This window comes from Dermacentor silvarum, chromosome 7 (genome assembly GCF_013339745.2).
Source record: "Dermacentor silvarum isolate Dsil-2018 chromosome 7, BIME_Dsil_1.4, whole genome shotgun sequence".
NCBI classification, from domain to species: Eukaryota; Metazoa; Arthropoda; class Arachnida; order Ixodida; family Ixodidae; genus Dermacentor; species Dermacentor silvarum.
Window position 1 is genome coordinate 16,900,501 of NC_051160.1, and position 18,340 is coordinate 16,918,840.

Below are 18,340 nucleotides of genomic sequence, written 5' to 3' on the forward strand. Positions count from 1 at the left end.
TTTAATAAATTGTGCCACCCAAAACGTGCACATTAGAATTCAGTTATAAGGTAGATTCTTTGTCGTCTGGGTTAAAATATCTAGAGCAGTGTCATTTTTGGAACACTAGAATTAAATGTATGACACTTCGACTAAATAGCATATGGATTAAATTGAGTGAAAAAAAGCTGGCAGCTATGAACTTAGACCAAGATGGCCTTGCCCGTGATGTTTTTCAACTTTGAGTTGAACAACAACAACAACAACAAAAAAGCTCACTTGATTTGAGGTCACTTACAAAGCTTGAGCGTGTAATTGAAGCATGTGCTTCCAGTGGCTCCAGCAGAGAGGTTGCCCTGGTGAATTCTTGAGAACTATGCAAAACCATACCAACTAGGGCGATTTATCACCAGTGCAAAGCAAACTTCAATGCAGGCTAAGTATTTTTATGGATGACAATACATTCAAAATGTGTGCATTGCTGCTAAAATGCCTTCACAAATGCTATTTCTGTTTACTACATTCAGTAAAAGCATGCAAGCCTGCTGAAAAGAGGCAACATAATAGTGTGTCAGGTATTGACACTGGCACTCACAATTTAGTATAACATTATTGTAGCAGAATTAATTGTGCAACTTAAAGTGGCCATGACATGGTCGTCGAACTATTCTCCGATTATCATTGTAACTGTGAGTAATGGAGGCCAATATGGTTACACATATAATATGGTGGGGTTAAAAAGAAAAAAGTAAACCAATGTACCCCAGCCCGTGCCACTAGGTGTAACGGGCTAATATGGTTACACAGTGAAATCTCGGCCATTCGAACTGTTCTGTTGGTCGCGGCAAAGTCTAGAGAAAAACTAACGTGTATTCAAACTCAAAAAGCGACGCAACAGTTAATTTGGACGAAATTCATGCCCTGCTTTTCGGACAAACCTGAGCCAAAGGCAAAGGTTCGATGCATCGCCAACTACCGTAATGTCATGTGCCGTAAAAATGACGAGGAAAGACGCCTGAGAAGCCAAGACCGAACTGGAGCAAGCAGAGCAGCGCACGCCCTCGTTTCCCTTATGGCTCAAGAGGAGAAGGAAGGAGCCACCAGTGCACGCTTGGTCAAGTTTAAGAGCGCTCGATCACATGATCAACATGGGGCACGCAGGAGTTTGGCACGCGTCAAGCCACCGTCTTTCTTGGCTCACCCTCGCGTGTTTGCCATTGCATCACAGCAAACAGAGAGTGAGGCGCAATCTTATTACACTTGGACTTAATACGGCTTCTAGGTACATGTCACATGATGGCTTCTTCTTCCGGCACATGTCACATGATGCTGGAGGAAAGATAATACTTTTACAGTGCGAGGCTAGCAATGGTTCTGGCTTTGTGCACTGTACCGCACACTTGATCAGGCACTATATTTAAAGAGGCTCTCCTTAGTTCGAACTTCGTTTTATTCGAATAAATTGCCGGTCCCCTTGGGGTTCGAATTAACGAGATTCTACTGTACACACAATAAGCTGGGCTTTCGGCACACATTCTAAGCCATACTTTGAATTTGAAGTTGCAGCCTCTAATCCTGTCCCACCAACGACTAGCATTTTGGCATACCTTGTGTGATGTCAAGTGCGGGGCTATCACTGTGTCATCTGCTCCGAAACATTCTGAAACTATGTGGGCGCCGAATGCATCTCAAGCTGACCGCTGAGTTGCACATCAGCGGTCAGCTTGAGATGCACACGTGAAAGCGAAACCACGCGTAGCCTGTGCACACTGACACACTTTTCATCACCTGTCATGGTTGCAGACTGCTGCATGGTTCTACTGTGATGTAAAAAATTGAAATAAAATTTTTTTATTGCATTGGGTGCGCTCAAGCTTTGCCAGCTTGCTGTGGGACGCGCAAGGTTTAACATGCAAGGCATATTTCACACTGAGAAATTTGGTGTCGTGGCCCCTTTAATCCAAGGAGGTTTGAGACGACACATAGAAGACAAGGATGTAGACTGTGTATATTCCTCATGGCATACAACTTTCTGTAACGAGCTGGCATTGCTAAGCAACAGAAAACCACCGGACTTGAAGTAAGCTGGCCATTCTTGAGCTCCAGTCTATCGTCTCCAATTTTTGAGGCCATTTCACCACCCATTGGCTACTACATAAGGCCTGCATGTTCTGTTGACTCTCTGCTTCAGTTGTCCATCTTGTTGGAACAGGCTGCTCCTGCTGGGCCATCACCTAGCACTGACTGGCCGTGCCTCACGGGCTGCTATCTGCATGAACAACACACAAGAGGGGATTATCACCAACTGTTCCTTTGTAAGTGTGGATGCAAACTTGCGAATGTCTTGAACACCACGCACTATGACCAAAACAATTTTCAAAGCCTGCACAAGTGCAAAACACGGAGACCAAGCAGCAGCGCATATCTGACAAGTGAAGTGCGACTAGGTTGTTCGCATTCTTTTCAATTTGTGAATGATGATATGCTTAGAACCCGAGGACCGGCCTTTACAGAAGTTCTGTGCAGGAAGCAAACAAAATCACACAAGCAAAAATGCAAAAAGAGGAAAGCATTTCCTTTCCGCACACACTCAGAAGCTGCAGGGCGACAACACACATGCATTTGGCGTGCAGTGTGGCCTGGAGTGCCAGCTGCTGACGAGTGGCTGGAGCAGAGCATGTGTATTATTTTATTCGGTGCAGTTTACAGAATTCTGATATTGTTTTTTGTTCCACAGTTACAGAGCTGTAAACTTAATACTAGAGTTTTTCACAAATATTTCTAGTAAAGTTGAAATTCCACTTCCTAGAGTTGCTAGATTTTAGCTTCTTCTAAAGGCAACAAACCTTATAAAATTCGGTGCAGTGGTTACCAAGGAAAACGAAAAAAGCTCCCAAGCTGCTTAAAGGGACCGTCTACCATTTTTCAAAGACCTATTTTGTGGCACAATAGAAAGTCTACCATGCAAAGTGCCTAAAACTGCAGTGGTTTCTCCGGAAAATGAGTAGAAATTTTTCAAACACAAGTTTTCAATCGGTGTAGTCTCTTAAAATTGTGCACAGATGTCCACAACACTGATTACTGGACACGATGGCAATGCCATGCCAGTAAAAGTTTGAAAGTGGAAATGCATGGAGTTTCTGCAGGAATGGTTACCTTGTGTTAAACACAAATTATGATCCTAATGGCTGTCCCCAGTATGTGATCTGTTGCATAATTATTAGCTTTTTTTTCTTGCTCAACTATAATCTCATGTGCTTCATACAGGAACAGTCTGTGTAGTCCATCCTACTATGACGACACCGGCATGCCTTAAAAGCACAATGCTTTCTTGACGTGTTCAAAAAGGCAGCCACCCCTCTCCCACAACGCTACTCACACTGTTGCGCATCACATTTCAAGAGGGAATATAGTCAACGACCGATAATTTGGACAGCCCCGCAGCTCCGCCACTAGCCCCATAGACTTAATGTATAAGGACAACTGAAATTTCGGACACCTTACATTGAGTCATGCGATAGATAATTCGCACTCCGACTGCATGACCGTGTGCATATGGCCACTGAGCCTAGCAGAAATACTGATATTTTCGATGCGAGATGTATCCGTGTCACAAAAGAGCACATAATCTAAGCGCACGCCGTGTGTCACGCAAGCCAGCAAAAGACGCACGCCGAACCCGCTGCACCTTCAACAGAGGGGGAGAGCGCAGACGCCTCAAACAGCCGACAGCACCAATGGAATCTAGAAGCATCGACAAGTTACACGAAAGCCACGGTAACGACAGAGAAAACGCACGCACCGAGACACCCTCTTACCCGGCGAGTTAAGAGAGAGAGAGTACTACAGCGTTAGCGTGCGGATGAGTCACCACCCTCCTCGACGACGCTCCGGCGGCCGCGGCTAAAAATGCAAGAAATGACTAGAAGATTCCCAGGCTTTGTTCGTGCTACGGAAGCATGACTCCGATAGGAAGGTTCGAGAACGCCTGTGAAGGCTATAAAACCTCCGTGAGGGAATCAGAAGGGGGATTAGACCGCGCCGGTGAAGAGATGTGACGTGAAGACCGACCGCGGAAGAAGGGGATTCCCCAGCAAGCCAACCGACGAGTTCATCAAGCGTCTGCACAGTTCCAGACGAAGTTCCTTCTTCGAGATTTGCCTCGAGCTACGCCGAGATCGTCCGGCTCAAGACCAGCACGGGTGAATACGATTGGACACTTTGTGTTCCTATTCAATCTGTACTTTACGTGTTGGACTCTCAGTGCTTGTCGTTAATTATTTTCCTGTGTTTTGTTAATACCCATTTGAATTGTATTGTGATGTGTCTAGCCTAAGTGTGCATGTGTGTACATAACTGTCTTGTTTGAAGAATAAATTTTATTGTGTTTTGACAACTCTGGGCTCTGACTCGGTCTTTGGACCACAACCGGCGTTAGCTGGCACCCAGAGGGCCCCTTACTAATTGTCCTTGCTTTCGCGGGGTTTTTTTCGGAAGCTGATAAGTCGGCTTTGGAATTTGGCCCAGCGTTGGCACCACATTCACGGGGTGTGTGACAATGGCATGGTCTCCGGTGCTCCGTGAAACTGTAGTGAAGCCTAGTTGATCTAGTAGTTGATCTGCAGCGACAGCATGACAATGGTCCAGGTACTGGCCGCGATTTTGTAGCAAAGCCTTCCGCTCAATTTTATGCACTTTTATAATCCATTGTTCATGGGCGCCTGATCCTGTTCATAACGCTGTGGAGCCTCGCTCTGACCCCTGACGAAGCAGGAAAAGCGTGAAAAGCATAAAAGTAATTCCTAGAAAATCACTGCCACAGATACTTTTATTTTCGCAATATTTCCGTGTCCGGATGCGTTACGGATGGCAGCGTTTCCACACAATCATAAGATAGCGTGCTTGGCATTGTGCAAGAATGACTGTCGCTCGTAGACACCGACACGTCTTGCACTATTCACGCTAAATATAGCGTGCTTGGCTCCATGCCAAGAATGCTGTCGCTCCTAGACACCGATGCAACTTATGCTATAGTCATGAGAAATTGAAGGTATTGCCACAAGTGACAATCCAAGAATACGACACACCTTCTTTGGCCACTTGTGAAATAAATTCACTTATTTTTGGGCTAATCCGGTATTTCAGACTCCTGACTATTCGGATGTTTTGGCGACTGTACTTGAGGACCCATCAATACACCACTCCGTTTCAACACATGCTAACTGAAAATAGGAAGTTAATCTTTGATGCAAAGAAAGGTTAGCAGAAGCGCATAAAATGCAATTTCAGGAAATTTGTATCCAAGCAAAATAACTCTCGCTGCCTGGTTTTTCAGTTATGTTACTTGTTATACTCCTGATTATTTGTTACTCTCTGAATGAACTATGTAAACTTGCTGAGCTCCCAGAGCTAAAAAACACACCAAATATTACAGACAAAAAAATTTCCTTCTTAGTGATCCACAATCAAGTATGAGTAAGACATGACAAATATTTACAAATCAAAACTGACGAAACATCCTCACAATGACACAGTACGCACATACCTCCTCACATAGCACGTAAAGACTGCTTCAAATACAGTTTCTTTCCTAGGGTCATTAAACACTGGAATTCTTTACTGTAATCAGTTGTCACATCAAATTCTGCCAGTAAATTTTTGAAACACTAAATCGCCTTGTGTACCCTCATACTCTGTCATAAATGTGTTATGTTGAATGATTTGTTTTTTCTTTCGGTTGCCTCTTCGCCTGTTCTTGTGTGTTTAATCCCTCGCTTTCGATGTATCAGAAATGCAGTTTTTTTTTTTCTTGCAAATGCATGTCCTTTATGTACCCTATACACTCCTGTAATACTAGCCCATAAGGACTGACAGTATGAATGAATGAAAAGTGAATCGTCCACAGATTGGTTTACACTGTTTCACCGTCAAGCAACACCACATGTCATTTTTACAGCACTTTTAGAGCCAAGTTAAAGACATAATCCTTTGTTTATGGGATATGTGCATGCTCGTTTCCGTCAATGTGACGCATGATCTTTTCATTCCCACCACAATCCAAAAAACATGTTCTGAACGGCAGACAGTCCCTCTAACAATAAACAAGGACCAACTCTCACCTCGATGCTTTGTGCCAGGTGTGCGTTAGCTGCAGAGGCCACAAGGCTGATGACAGTGGCCTGTGGGCTGCCCTGCAGCCGTCCCACACGACCCGCCCGGTGCAGGTAGTCGGCTACTTGCGCAGGCAGGTCGAAGTTAATCACACGGCTGGCACGTGACGTGTCCAGGCCCCGTGAGCCTAGGTCGGTGCACACCAAGAGATCTGTCTCGCCCTCAGCAAAGCGTGCATACTGCCGTCGCCGCTCCTGAAACAGACGCCCCGCATGAAGCTTATTCAACAAAGACCACAGTCTCAATCAGGGCAAGGCAACTGATACAAAACGTCCTGGTGAACTGGTTTGTGCTGGGAGCACCAAATCGATTTATCTTTTTTTCAAAACTTTTTTTAGCGGAAATCATGTGAGCCGAACGACACTGGCACAGAATCATTCAACATGTGTGGACTCCTAACCTAATCTAACCAAGAGCCACAAGCCTAAATTGTTCAAAGAAAAAGGAGCTAACTGTTTTGCAAACACTGCTTTCAGCACAGTGTCAAAGACCTGATGGTGGAACGTGTGTCCGATTCAGCATGCCGCATTTTGGCGCAAATAACCTGCGTCCTTGTATAACCCGCAACCCCAATTACAACAACCAGAAAGAAGAAAAAAAAATCAGTGCATATAAACTGCAGAAATAACTGCACACAACAACGCTCAAATCATCATAAGAACAGCCTCACGGATGCACAACTATTCGATGTCGCATCTTCAGCCAGCGGCTCTGTATCCCCAGCATTTCGGTTAGGCTGATATCTTCTGCTACGTTGCAAAGGACTGCCGTCAAGTACAGCTCTCATGATTAAAGTTCTCGTGTGCTGACATCATGTGCACTATTAGCCAACTGCTAACCCAGCAAAAATGCAAAATGGCAGTCCGAAGAGAGGAGTACAGGTGACCATAAAAGAGGGAGCTTCAACAAGCGGGGCAAGACTCCTTAGAAGATAACAAAACTGTAAATGGCGGAGAACTGTGCCTTGATGTGAAATGCCTTAAAGCGATATTTGCATATATAATCCGCACCCCGATTTTACTGTTAGTATACGCAAAAATAAGGTATGCGGCTTGCAGGTGGAGTTCTATCTACATCCTCACTTGACTGCTAACATCATTGCTTTATTTATGGCAATGCCTTTTATTCTGCGTGCACACTACCTGGACAGACATTTCCCCATGGAGGCAGGCAGCGTCCATGCCGTTCTCATGGAGCAGGTGGCCCAGCCACTGGCAGCAAGCGTTCGTGTTGGCGAACACCAGCTGTGCCTGCCCCCTATGCTGCAGCAGTTCCATCAGCTTGGCCATCTTGGCCGCAGGACGCACGCGCAGGAACCGGTGCTCCACATGGGGCAGCAGCCGGTGCAGCTGTGGGCTGGTGATGCGCACCAGGTGTCCCTCCTGGTCACCCAGCAGCTCCGACAAGGCGTCCTGATGGGGTCGCGCTGCACCTACCAGCACCAGCTGTGCGTCCGGCCGCACCACCTGTCGTCAGTTGGGCGATACGCACGTGGCACCACTGCAACTCGCAGACCAAGCAGCTGGCATCGCTTTCAAGAGCTACAAAATCATCTCTCGTCTACACATGCTGGTGCATATTGCTTTCTGGCTTCTTGTTTGCATCTAAGTTTGAAGGAACATACGTATCAAAGTATGTTTCAAATTTTCAAATTAAGATTATTAGGATGCATTTATTTCGTTCATGTAATTTGCTCCCTTTCTGCACTGGTTGCCTGCTGTGTAACCGCATGGTAGCTGCGTACACCCAAAGCACTATTAATGATGCAAGTGGTAGCTGACGCCAGCCAGCAAATTTTACAGCAATGTGGTATACGTTACGCTATCATCTTGCTTCAATCTGCACACAACTTTTTTTCAAGTACTCTTTAGTGCAGCCAAAGCTAAGAGGCATACTGTGGCTGCCAACAGCTGCTTTCTGCCATACTCGTATCACATGTGACAGGCACATATCTTCATGCACCTAGTGTTTCGTGAAGCACCGCACCTCGTCCACAATGCTGGTCACGGAGTCGCGGAAGCTGTCGTCGAGCAAGGTGTCCACCTCGTCCAGCACTAGCCGCCTCACCCGCCGGAGGTTCGTACTGTGCAGCACACCCGGAGTGGACACCTGCGCAAATCCTTTGTCAGCCGTAACTAGCAACTGCTGGTTTCATGAAATGCACCAGTCACATTGCTTGCTTATTCCACAAACTGAAAAGGTACCTCTTACTTAAGTTTTTTTCTGTAGTTAGCTGTGTTGTCACCTTAGTGTATAGGAAAATACAAAAATTATACGGAGGTTGACCCTCTGGAATCTTCAGAACTGCCAAACAGAAACTTAGTCAAACCTCATTTTAAATGAACGGCCCATATAAAGAACTAAAACCAATAATTATCTACATCCTTGCACTGAAGAAAAAATACAGACTTTAGCAATTCCTTCGTCTCCGACTCACTTACTGCGAAGTGACATTCTTCCACAGTGAAGTAATCGTAATTTTAATTTCCTTTGAATACACACATTAAATGCACGCATTTAAAGTACAATTTCAACAAAGCAAAACATCCCTGTCCGGATGAGGACAGTCCCAGTGGAGTCCGGACTACTTTCTGATTTCAATGAAATTTTTAAATAGCATAGCCAAATCCCTCCATACATCAGAATCGAGTACATTTTCCTAGAGCTTGCCTTTGCAACAGCATGAAAAGTTTTCCTGAGACAAGGTAGAGAATGCAAATAATGCAATTGTGCGATGTCTCGAATTTGAAACAATGCATTTGAAATAAAAAACAAATTTCTATGCCTTTATGCTTCCTATAGAGTGCTTACATAATGCTGTAATTAAAGTAAAATAAAGTAAACTTAATGCACAAATTGACAACACCAGTAAAGAATAACACACTTAACTTTTGAGCACGAAGCCTAAAATGGGCCTAATTTGGAATTTTAAAAAGTTTGCTTCCAACAAATATTTTCGCTCAATATTATTTTTGTGCATACATATTTTATGGGACTTTCTGAACGTGCAGCAAAATTTATCAGGATCTTGTATGTGCTGCGGCTTTGAACTTGGGTGGCAAAACTTGAAAAAAAAAAAAAAAAAAAACCTAGAAGTCCAAAATTGGACTTTTGAAATCAAATTAAAAATAAAAAAAGAAGAAAGAAAATCACCTATGAATTCATAGAAATTCCCCCACCTTCATTTCCTCTGAACAGTTATCAATTTTCTGCAAAAGCATATTGTGGCATTTTGTTGTGAGTACAAAGCAAAGCAACATGCAGTGACTTGGAGAATAAGTTGCCGTCTTTGGTGACCCTTGACCTCTGCTTTCAAGCGCTGCGCAGGCCTCAGGACTTAGATTTTGTGACGTGGCAGTAGCAGCAGCGCCTAGATTCATATTCCCCTTGAAGAACAGCAGTTGGTAAAACTTCATTCAACGCCCTCCACTGCGGCATCTAGATCTCACAACCTCTGTGCTGGCTTTGGGATGTTGTATCAAACGAGAGTAGTACTGGCACCCACTAAAGCATGAAAGAAAAAAAGACAACTACAAAGTCTGTGTACACAGTGGAGAAGTTTCCGTCATCTGTCGTTGTTTCTATTACTTAGTTGTATCAAATGTGAATAAACAAAGTGAATGATGTCATAACGGCAAGCAAATGCTTTACACGGTAACTTCACTCTAGGCAAGCATTATTTGTCGTGCAAAGGACTTCACAAGCTTCACACACCCACATACTAATGGCATTCCTATGGTGGCACAAGGCCCTTTACGAAATTCGCATAAGTAGTGGCGTCAGCAGTCACCTGCTGCTGGCTGCGAACAGCAGAAGCGAATGACCATACGCAGGGTAGCTAGGGTAACTCTGGATGTTTTATAGCACTTTCGCTCTCCTGCTATGTACCGGCAGCGTGGGTTGTGCTCCAATTGTGAATTAGGAGGCTTTGCTGTACGATAGAAAGGGGTATGCGCTCGCAAAGGTGGTCGGTTGCTCCAAATCCACTAGTGCAAATCAGCATCAGTGTCTTAGGCACCAAGCAGAACACAATAGGAAGAGGACGGGGACAACGTAGCCATTGTCCATCCTCTTCCTACTAAAGATCTTTCAGTTACGGTGTACACATTTGTGTACACAACTTGTTTTTGCCATTTCTGTCCAGTGATGTCAAGAAAAAGAATTTCTAACATTCAGCTTTGAGTAAATTGAACACTCCGCTTAAATAAAGTAGCTCCATTTCACATGAGAGTGTAGTGTCTTGGGGGAGATGACCACTTGTTTGACACGACGTTCATCGTGCCGCATTCTGCCAGCAATGGCGAAAGAGTCATTTTTTTCCAGACTCTCAATGCTTGAGACAAATTAAAACAACTCGAGCATGTATACACCCTTTTCCAATATGAAAGAGAACACCTAATTTGTGTTCAAACCGCCATTCCTGTAAACACACAAGTCAAAACCTTGATCACTGCTATTTGTTACGTTGTTCTCCTGGTGAAGAATCCTGTTCATGTAACTTTTCCGCATACGAGCACACAAGGAAAATTACCACAAATCTGGCGTTCCCTTTCATATCGGCCGGGTGTGCACTTTCAGCTGGGGATTAAACTTTTCATGAAGAAATGCTGTGTGACTGACAGCACAATAAATCGATTAAAAATTTGAATCACGGGATTTTATGTGCCAAAACCAGGATGTGATCACGAGGCACACCGTAGTGGGGGACTCCGGAATAATTTTGACCACCTGGAGTTCTTTAACGTGCAACTAAATCTTAGTACACGAGTCTATTTGCATTTCGGCCCCATCGAAATGTGGCCTCAACAGCCAGGATTGGACTCATGAACTGGAGCTCAGCAGTACAATGCCATAGCCACTAAGCTACGGTAGAGGGTACAATAAACTAGTTTATTACTCTGTGACTACGATGGCTTACTGAAAAACTTACAAAGCCATCATTATATAGCCCTGACATGCTTTGAAGACAGTCTGCAGACCCTCGGAATCAAATTGCGTAAATTTGACGCATTTTTCAACAGTTTTATCATAATTTGTGACTGAAGGTAGTAAGAAAACCTTACTCCATGTGAACGGCCTAATTATTAGAAAAACCGAATGCCGACGCTCGCCTGAGGACACGCACCAGCAGCTGTGCTCGGTCTACTTGGGAGGGTGGCACGCGGCGAGACAGGAGGCATGCTGAGAGGCCGCAGGCGTTGGCCAGAGTGTGGGCGACGCTAGCCAGTTGGTCGGCCAGCTCCCGGCTGGGGGCCACGACCAGCGCCTGTGGCTGCATCTGCTGAAGCTGCTGCAGCATCTCATGCAGCAGGGGCAGCAGGTAGGCCAGCGTCTTGCCACTGCCGGGCTCGGCCAGACACAACACGGGACGCTCCTTTTCACGCACCAGCACCTCTAGACAATCGAGCTGTGCAAGAAAAAAGAAAGCATAATTTGCAGAGATTGTTCGTTTTTGCATGAATTTTTCTGTCGTTTGTGTCACAATCTGTGGGGTCTGAGCAATAAAACAGGGGCTATTTAGCAAATTACACGACTCTTGGACACTTTATCACAGTGGGTCCATGCCACAGGTTATTGGGCTATCGAAAAACTGTGCCTTAAATGGAATATGTTGCCAGGCTAGCTGGTACATGCTCACGTGGAATAATAAGTGCAATCTTTAGACGGGACAGTGAGACAGACAAGGAACAGTTGTGAGTTAGTGCCTGTCCCTTGTCTGTCCCACCGTCCTGTATAAAGCTTGCGCTTATTATTTCACGCCAAAACTGTGCTCTAGCAGCAATCAACAACTCAGCTCAAAACAGCAAACTAATACGAAGCTCTCCGAAGCAAGTTGAGTGCCATGAGTGACACTAGTAGGCCACGCTGACCTCCCTTGGTTAAAAGCCAACTGCAACAAAACTGCGGACCGCGTAAAAAGCCTAGCTTAAGATAGCATAAATATAAAGGAACCTCTGTGCAAAATTAGACGTTTGAAATAGGAGTGGAAGTGTTGTGGGAAGCTTGCAAAAATTGTCTTCTTTAATGCTGAAACTGAAATTAATGCTGCTATTATTGCTTGCTTGAGGCGTCCTCTGACCCAGAGTGTGCAGCTCCTCACATGCATAATTCGGTGGCTGTTAACTTGGAGGTGTTCGGCAATGCACCCAGTTAATTCAAACAGGTCTGGGGTGACTGGAAGTTGACCTGAGCTGCAGATTCATGCTGCGTTGTGGGGTCAGGTGCAGCTATGGTTTTGAGGGGTGTCGGATTCTGCTGACCAGAGAGGCTTTGATGAGATGCATAGCCAGCACAACTTCTGCACACTTGTTTAGAGTCTGTGGGCCATCATCGTAACCAAGGTCATAAGGGTTGAGCACAGGACTCGACAGCGATTTGACTGCAGGAGTGGACAGGCAGTGCACGGAAGGGCTGGAGATCATTGCTGCCGTTGAACATCTGCCTCGAAGTGGTCGGCAGTAAACCTAGAACCATGGCACTGCAGCCTGGCACAATGTGACGGAAGGTCTGTGAGCCATCAACACCGAGATGCACACACACTTCGGTTGAGAGCACACTTGAAATCAGTTATAATCATGGATTAGTAAGGATCAAGACTGCCATAGACAAAAATTATGCGCATGTGTGGCATCAGTGCGGTAGCGGGCTCCTGGGAAAGTTTTCGACAGGTGTCCGTTCCCGCGCCAGCTCTCTGAAACGAGCGTGTGATGGCTGATCCGATCCATAGGAGGGGAGCGACCAGTCGAAGATGCCTCGCCAAAACTGAGGCTTTCTCAGGCACCATGCAGTAGCCACGAAAGGTGCTTGTATGCGAGGCGACACTCACCTGCACAGGGCTCGGCCGGGTGATGGACATCGCCCGCAGCGCGGCTAGCAGCCGCGGGTCTAGCCAGTCCGGGAACGGTTCCGTCTCCAGGGGCGGCGGCGCGTCTGCCAGCCGCCGCACTGTGAAGTGGTCGCCGTGGCTGCGCGACGAGCGTGCCCAACCGGCCGACGCCAGCGGCTGCCCCACCGTGGTCTGGCCCCAGTGCCAGTTACGCTCCGGCCGGCGGCAGCTCACAACAGGACGCCGGACGTTACCCAGCTGACCGCGCCGCTGTAACGCGGCACGATCTTTCTCGAGCAGCTTGTGCCGCAACTTGCGCATCTTGTGCTGAAGGTAAACCGGCGTGCGCAGCGTCGCCGTCCCATTCTCGGCGACAGTCGTCAGCTGCACAACACGAAAGTGAAATCTGTGAAGACGATCGAGCATGCGCCGGAGCGAAGTGTGAAAGCTGGCATTATTTTTGGTATTCTTTGATCGTACGTACCTGCCTTGAAAAGAGGATGTTAAGCAAACGCTTAGAACCAAATGACGGTGCTGCTAATGACATGTTTCGCAGCCACCGCAGCAGCGCAAATCTTCCCCAGCGCGCAATTCACCAACAACCATCAAACACATGGAGGAACGAATCTCGGCCCGTCTCGACTCCTATCGGCTTGCCGCATCTGCGTCGTCTGCTTCGTCTGTAGCGCAAGTGACGTACTGAGGATCCAACCATATTCCAACCTCAACTGCCATGCTTTCTCAAGCACATATAATACGCTACCACCTTTCAAGCTTAAGTATGTCTGATATCTTGCTTAATTATTTTAAATCTAGGTAATAAACTTGAATTCGTCATATCGCAACCCCAGGGAGGTGCGGTGGTTTAAAAAAAAAAATCGCAGTTTCGCCCGAAAGGGGAAGCATCCATTGAGATAGCGAATTAGTGGACAGCTATACAAAGTAAGGATAGTATTTTTGTCGCCCGTGTAAACGTGTAAACATAGGCACACTAATTAAATTAACAAGCATGGTGTGACGCGCGCACAAGCAAACATGAACGCATAGCACTCGATGACCGCGGAAACTCGCTGTCAAAACGCTTTTTTTCGGTTCCTCGTGACAAACGCAACCTCAAACGGCGAGCGATATGCCTCCATCATATGCGTCTGGCTTCAAAAAAGTCTGGTAGCAGGAGTATTGCAATGAGGGACGCCGTTACATACGTGCAATACTTTTCTTTCCAGTTTTCACTATTATAATGTGCAAGCATGTAATGTGCAATGATTGCTGTGTTGCAATGTCTTTATCTTATTATCTATATATCAGGAATTCATAAAGGTGATCTTACCTTTATGCAATGCTGATGTTATGGGTAATAATTGTTTTGTTTTAACGTTTCGTCTTATTATGAATATATTTGTCTTGTGAAAGAGTGCCTTTATCTTTATGTATACGCCTGAAAATGCGCGGAGATGCAATGTGCAATGATTGCTTTGTTTCAATGTGTTATTATAGTTGGAAACTTGTGAACGATAAAGAGGGCTCTCTATTCGCTACAATAATCGTGTTTCCTTTGTTTATGGGATACGTGTTTGGATACGAGCAGTGTTCATTGAAAATATTAAAAAGTTCTTGGCATTTGGAGGCGTCCTTACTGAGGGAGGTTCTGATCGCTTTTCTCACCCATTTAGTGGTGAACGCGGGAAGGTGGGTGCGTTCGTGAGTTCACCATCAGCTAACGACTGAGTAAAAAAAAAAAAAAAAAAATTCCCGGTTTATGTTTTGCGGCGAACAAAAGGGCGCATTTTGGCAATATGAATACCAGCATGACTTCTCATAAAATAAGCATAATGGAAGAGTCGCCAATTAAGGAGCAAAACGCAGAAAGCGCGCGCACCTACGGGAACCAAGGCATATAACTGAGGGGGAAAGAAAATCACGCGGATGCATCTTGAAAAAACAAAAAACAAAAAAACGTTCAGGCTATTTAGCACATAAATGTATTCGCCGTGTTGTGTGTGCATAGTTTGATGTAGCTCTCTGTTTTCGTAAATGCGTCCCGTAAACAGAACACCATTCGTTCCGAGAAACAATCAGCAGTAGTAAAGACTGCTTAGGATCGCGTTTAACTTGTTCTACCTTTCGTTTTCCTCGTCTGAGCGTCGCAGATTCTGCTAATAATTGAAGGTACTACATATCTTACGTAGATATCTTACATACGAAGAGCCTTGTGAAAATGCGCCCATAACAGTCGCGTTTCAAGCAAGCGCTTCAACGCGCCGCATGCGATATGAAGCGGGCGGTAGCGGCCGCGCGCTTCGCTCACTAATGGCGACCGAGAGCGAGGGGCGAGGAGCAAACGACGCGGAGAGGAGGAGTTTGCGCTACCTTTGAAACATACAGGGACCTTACACGCTCTTGCTCTAAAACACAGGGAGGGCGGACTCTGCCCCCGCCGCAGATGGCTTTCAAGATACAGCCGCGCGGGCGGGCGCTCGCGGCGCAGAACGCGCCACCCCGCCCCCGGAGCATTCCATGCCCGGCGGGAGCGCAAGCGCCGCCCCTCACCTCCCTACCCTACCTCCGGAGCCGTACGCTTGGGCTAGTCGGTACTAAAGTCGGTACATACTCGATAGGGGAACAGCGCAAAAAAAAAAGAAATAAAGAAAAAGAAAAAAAGAAAACGCACGACAAGAAGGGAGACACACACCAGCGCTGGTGTGTCTCGCTCTGGTGTTTGCACATCAGCGCTGGCTGGTGTGTCTCGCTCTGGTGTGCCCTGGTGTGTGCACACCAGCGCTGGTGTGTCTCGCTCTGGTGTGCTCTGGTGTGTGCACACCAGCGCTGGTGTGTGTCTCCCTTCTTGTCGAGTTTTTTTGCGCTGCTCCCTCCGGAGCCTTGTGCGCTGCTGGAAGAATGCGCGCTTCCTTCCCACTTCCCGCCCTGGTGCGCGCGAGCCGGGGTGATCCCATGCTTTCACGCGCACATACAGCGTACGACGCGCGGCGACGATTTTATCGCCCGTGGGCTTCATACGGAACCCCACGGCGATGGTGACGACGGCAGAGATTCGCCTAGAGTGTCCACATAATTGTTATCGCAATAAAATGGGCTGTCACGTGCAGGACCATGTATTCATTACGGTGTGCTCGCTAGTCATGCATATGTGGCCGAAATTTTGGTTTCTCGGCTTCCCGGCCACGAAGGTTGAGCGTTCGGTTCCCGCCGTTGGACCATAAATTGTACTTTGCTACGAAATTTCGAGAAAGAGCAAGGCAGCGGCACTATATAAGTTGCTATTGCCTACTTAAAGTTCAAAATAAAAACGCGACAGACATTCCTGGAGCAAAAACATGGCAAACTGCCTCGAGCAGTGCCAGCACATGGAAGCGCAGGTTTGTACGTAGCTACCCTCCCCACTTTAGAAACCTACAGGAGAAGTGCCGATTGTACACCCAGAGCCACCGAAAAGCAGCAATTTAGAACAGGCAGCGCTCAACCGTGCGAGCAAGGCAACGGGAACGCCGACGGCTGTGTACGGTCGACATCATCAGAGCAGATCGGCTGAGTGAGAGCGATCGATGTTCAGATGTGTCAGAGACACACGCTTCCGCTGTACTAACCTGCTGTGCTGATTTTATAGGCCTCAGCGCAGAGCCATCATACCGGCCCAGTGGTGCGTAAATGATAGTCAATAACTCAGTATTACCGCAAATGTAACAGCTTTTGTACTAAAACTTCTTTGCCAAGTGCTATTTTGGTGGTAGCTCTGTTCATAAACTAACCGTAGCAGCTCACCTACTCAAGAAAATCTGATTTTAAATTTATAGATTGCTGTGAATATAGTTGGTAAACTTCCAACAAGCCGTAAGTGAGAAAACCTCCATGGAAATAGCCATAGAATAGCCAAGGAGGTTATATAAAACTTCTGGAGTGGCAACCCCTGCAGCCGCCTACGAGAGCGAGTGAAGCGACCAGCGGCCATATTGCTAGAGGTAGCACCAGCATAGGCGGCCGCCATGGAGGAAGTAAAAAATGTGAAGGCGCCGAACGCGATTTCAGGAGCCTGAAATACGTAATAAGCGTCGGGTTTTGGACATGACGGCAATATGTGTTTTCGGCTCAGGAGGGCATACTTTGGGCGTACACGATGAGATTTATAGGATAGCCTCTGAGGGAGCGTGCCCCTAAAAATGCCCTCTAAATTTAGAATGCGAATCCTAAAAGAGAGGCTTTAGCTGGTTGAATGCGGTGGAAGCAATTTTGGGAGCCAGTAATACGTCATAGACATATAGGGTTTTGGACACAGCCAGACACAGCCTATTACTAACCCCAGAGACGGCTCTTTCACAGTAACAAAAACCGATTTTGAAGCCAATGTTTTTTGCCGAAAGCGACTGTAGATAGTAAAAACAACGTCATGGACGCCATACTTTATACTTGCAATCGCACTAGAGTGTTCAATAAATCGCACTAAGTACTAGAATACGGTTCGAGTGGGACGAGCGGCTGGGGCGGCGCATGCTTTGCAGTGAGGCGCCTGATGTGGAAAAATACTATGGCGGCGCTGCGATCGAAGTGGATTGGGCCGCATCAAGGTCGCGCCGTTGGAAGCTGCTGGAGATACAGCTCAGCAGGGTCATTCGTACTACTTCGCGCGCTGATATTTGTGTTCAGACCGCTCAAATGGTGTTCATAATTACATATGACATGTATTTATGCCTTAAGAATTTCTTGCTTTCTCTTCTTTATTTTATTTTATTTTTAATGCCGCTCGGTGATGCGCGTGCATTGCGGCCGCAGTGTCGGCTTTCATTCTACGATGTTATTGTACGGTTCCCTTTGGAGAATAAATATTTTTCTCGTTCTTCAAGCAGCATGTATCTCTCGTGTGTATTGTTGCGCATATAGTTTTCCATCAGTAGGTCTTGCGAAACGCAGACGGAGAAACACATGTAACCTTCCTGCTTGCCGCTTCAAACAAGTAGTATACAGCATATCTGCCCCATCCGGCGCCTTGTACTCAGATTTACGGGAAGCATTGTTATAGATAAAAAAAGTAAACTGCAGCGCAACAGTCCATTCAAGTTTCCGCCTTCCTCGCGTAACAGAATGCGGAGTAATTGGTACGGGATCATTTATTGCGGTAGGACCTCGAGCACCGAAAACAGTTTTAGCTAGTCATTCTATATGCTCATCTTTGGCCGTATAAGCCGTACATGGAATTTTTTCCCTGTCAAAACTCAAAAAAAAAAAAAGAAAGAAAAAAAGAAGGGAAAGAAAGAAAGCCTAATTAGTGGCTATATAGTAGATACGGCGTTGGGCTGCTAAACTCCATGAACTCGCGGGTTCAATCTAGGTCGCGGAATTCGACGGGAGCGA

General features: G+C 46.3%; 2 protein-coding genes across 2 annotated transcripts in view; both read right to left on the bottom strand.

Moving 5' to 3' along the window:
• The window catches only part of LOC119457618 (transmembrane protein 87A), a 99,287-nt gene that overhangs the window by 31,161 nt on the left and 49,786 nt on the right, over positions 1-18,340 (bottom strand). The window lies entirely within an intron of this gene.
• Positions 1,917-13,617, bottom strand: LOC119457620 (probable ATP-dependent RNA helicase DDX28). Its single transcript, XM_037719242.2, has 7 exons — positions 13,461-13,617; positions 12,977-13,360; positions 11,276-11,557; positions 8,137-8,259; positions 7,293-7,616; positions 6,099-6,344; positions 1,917-2,248 (listed from the first exon to the last, which is right to left on the bottom strand). The coding sequence occupies exons 1-7, from the start codon at positions 13,521-13,523 to the stop codon at positions 2,210-2,212; spliced, it is 1,461 nt and encodes a 486-aa protein (XP_037575170.1). The 5' UTR covers positions 13,524-13,617; the 3' UTR covers positions 1,917-2,209.

What these genes read in the sequence shown, in the direction of transcription:
- LOC119457620 (XM_037719242.2), bottom strand. Translation starts at nt 13,523, where the DNA reads ATGTCATTAGCAGCACCGTCATTTGGTTCTAAGCGTTTGCTTAACATC. An exon ending in ATGGGGAAATGTCTGTCCAG is followed by an intron (nt 6,345 to 7,292) that starts GTAGTGTGCACG and finishes CGTCTGTTTCAG; the next exon opens with GAGCGGCGACGGCAGTATGC. An exon ending in ACCTGGCACAAAGCATCGAG is followed by an intron (nt 2,249 to 6,098) that starts GTGAGAGTTGGT and finishes TTGTTCATGCAG; the next exon opens with ATAGCAGCCCGTGAGGCACG.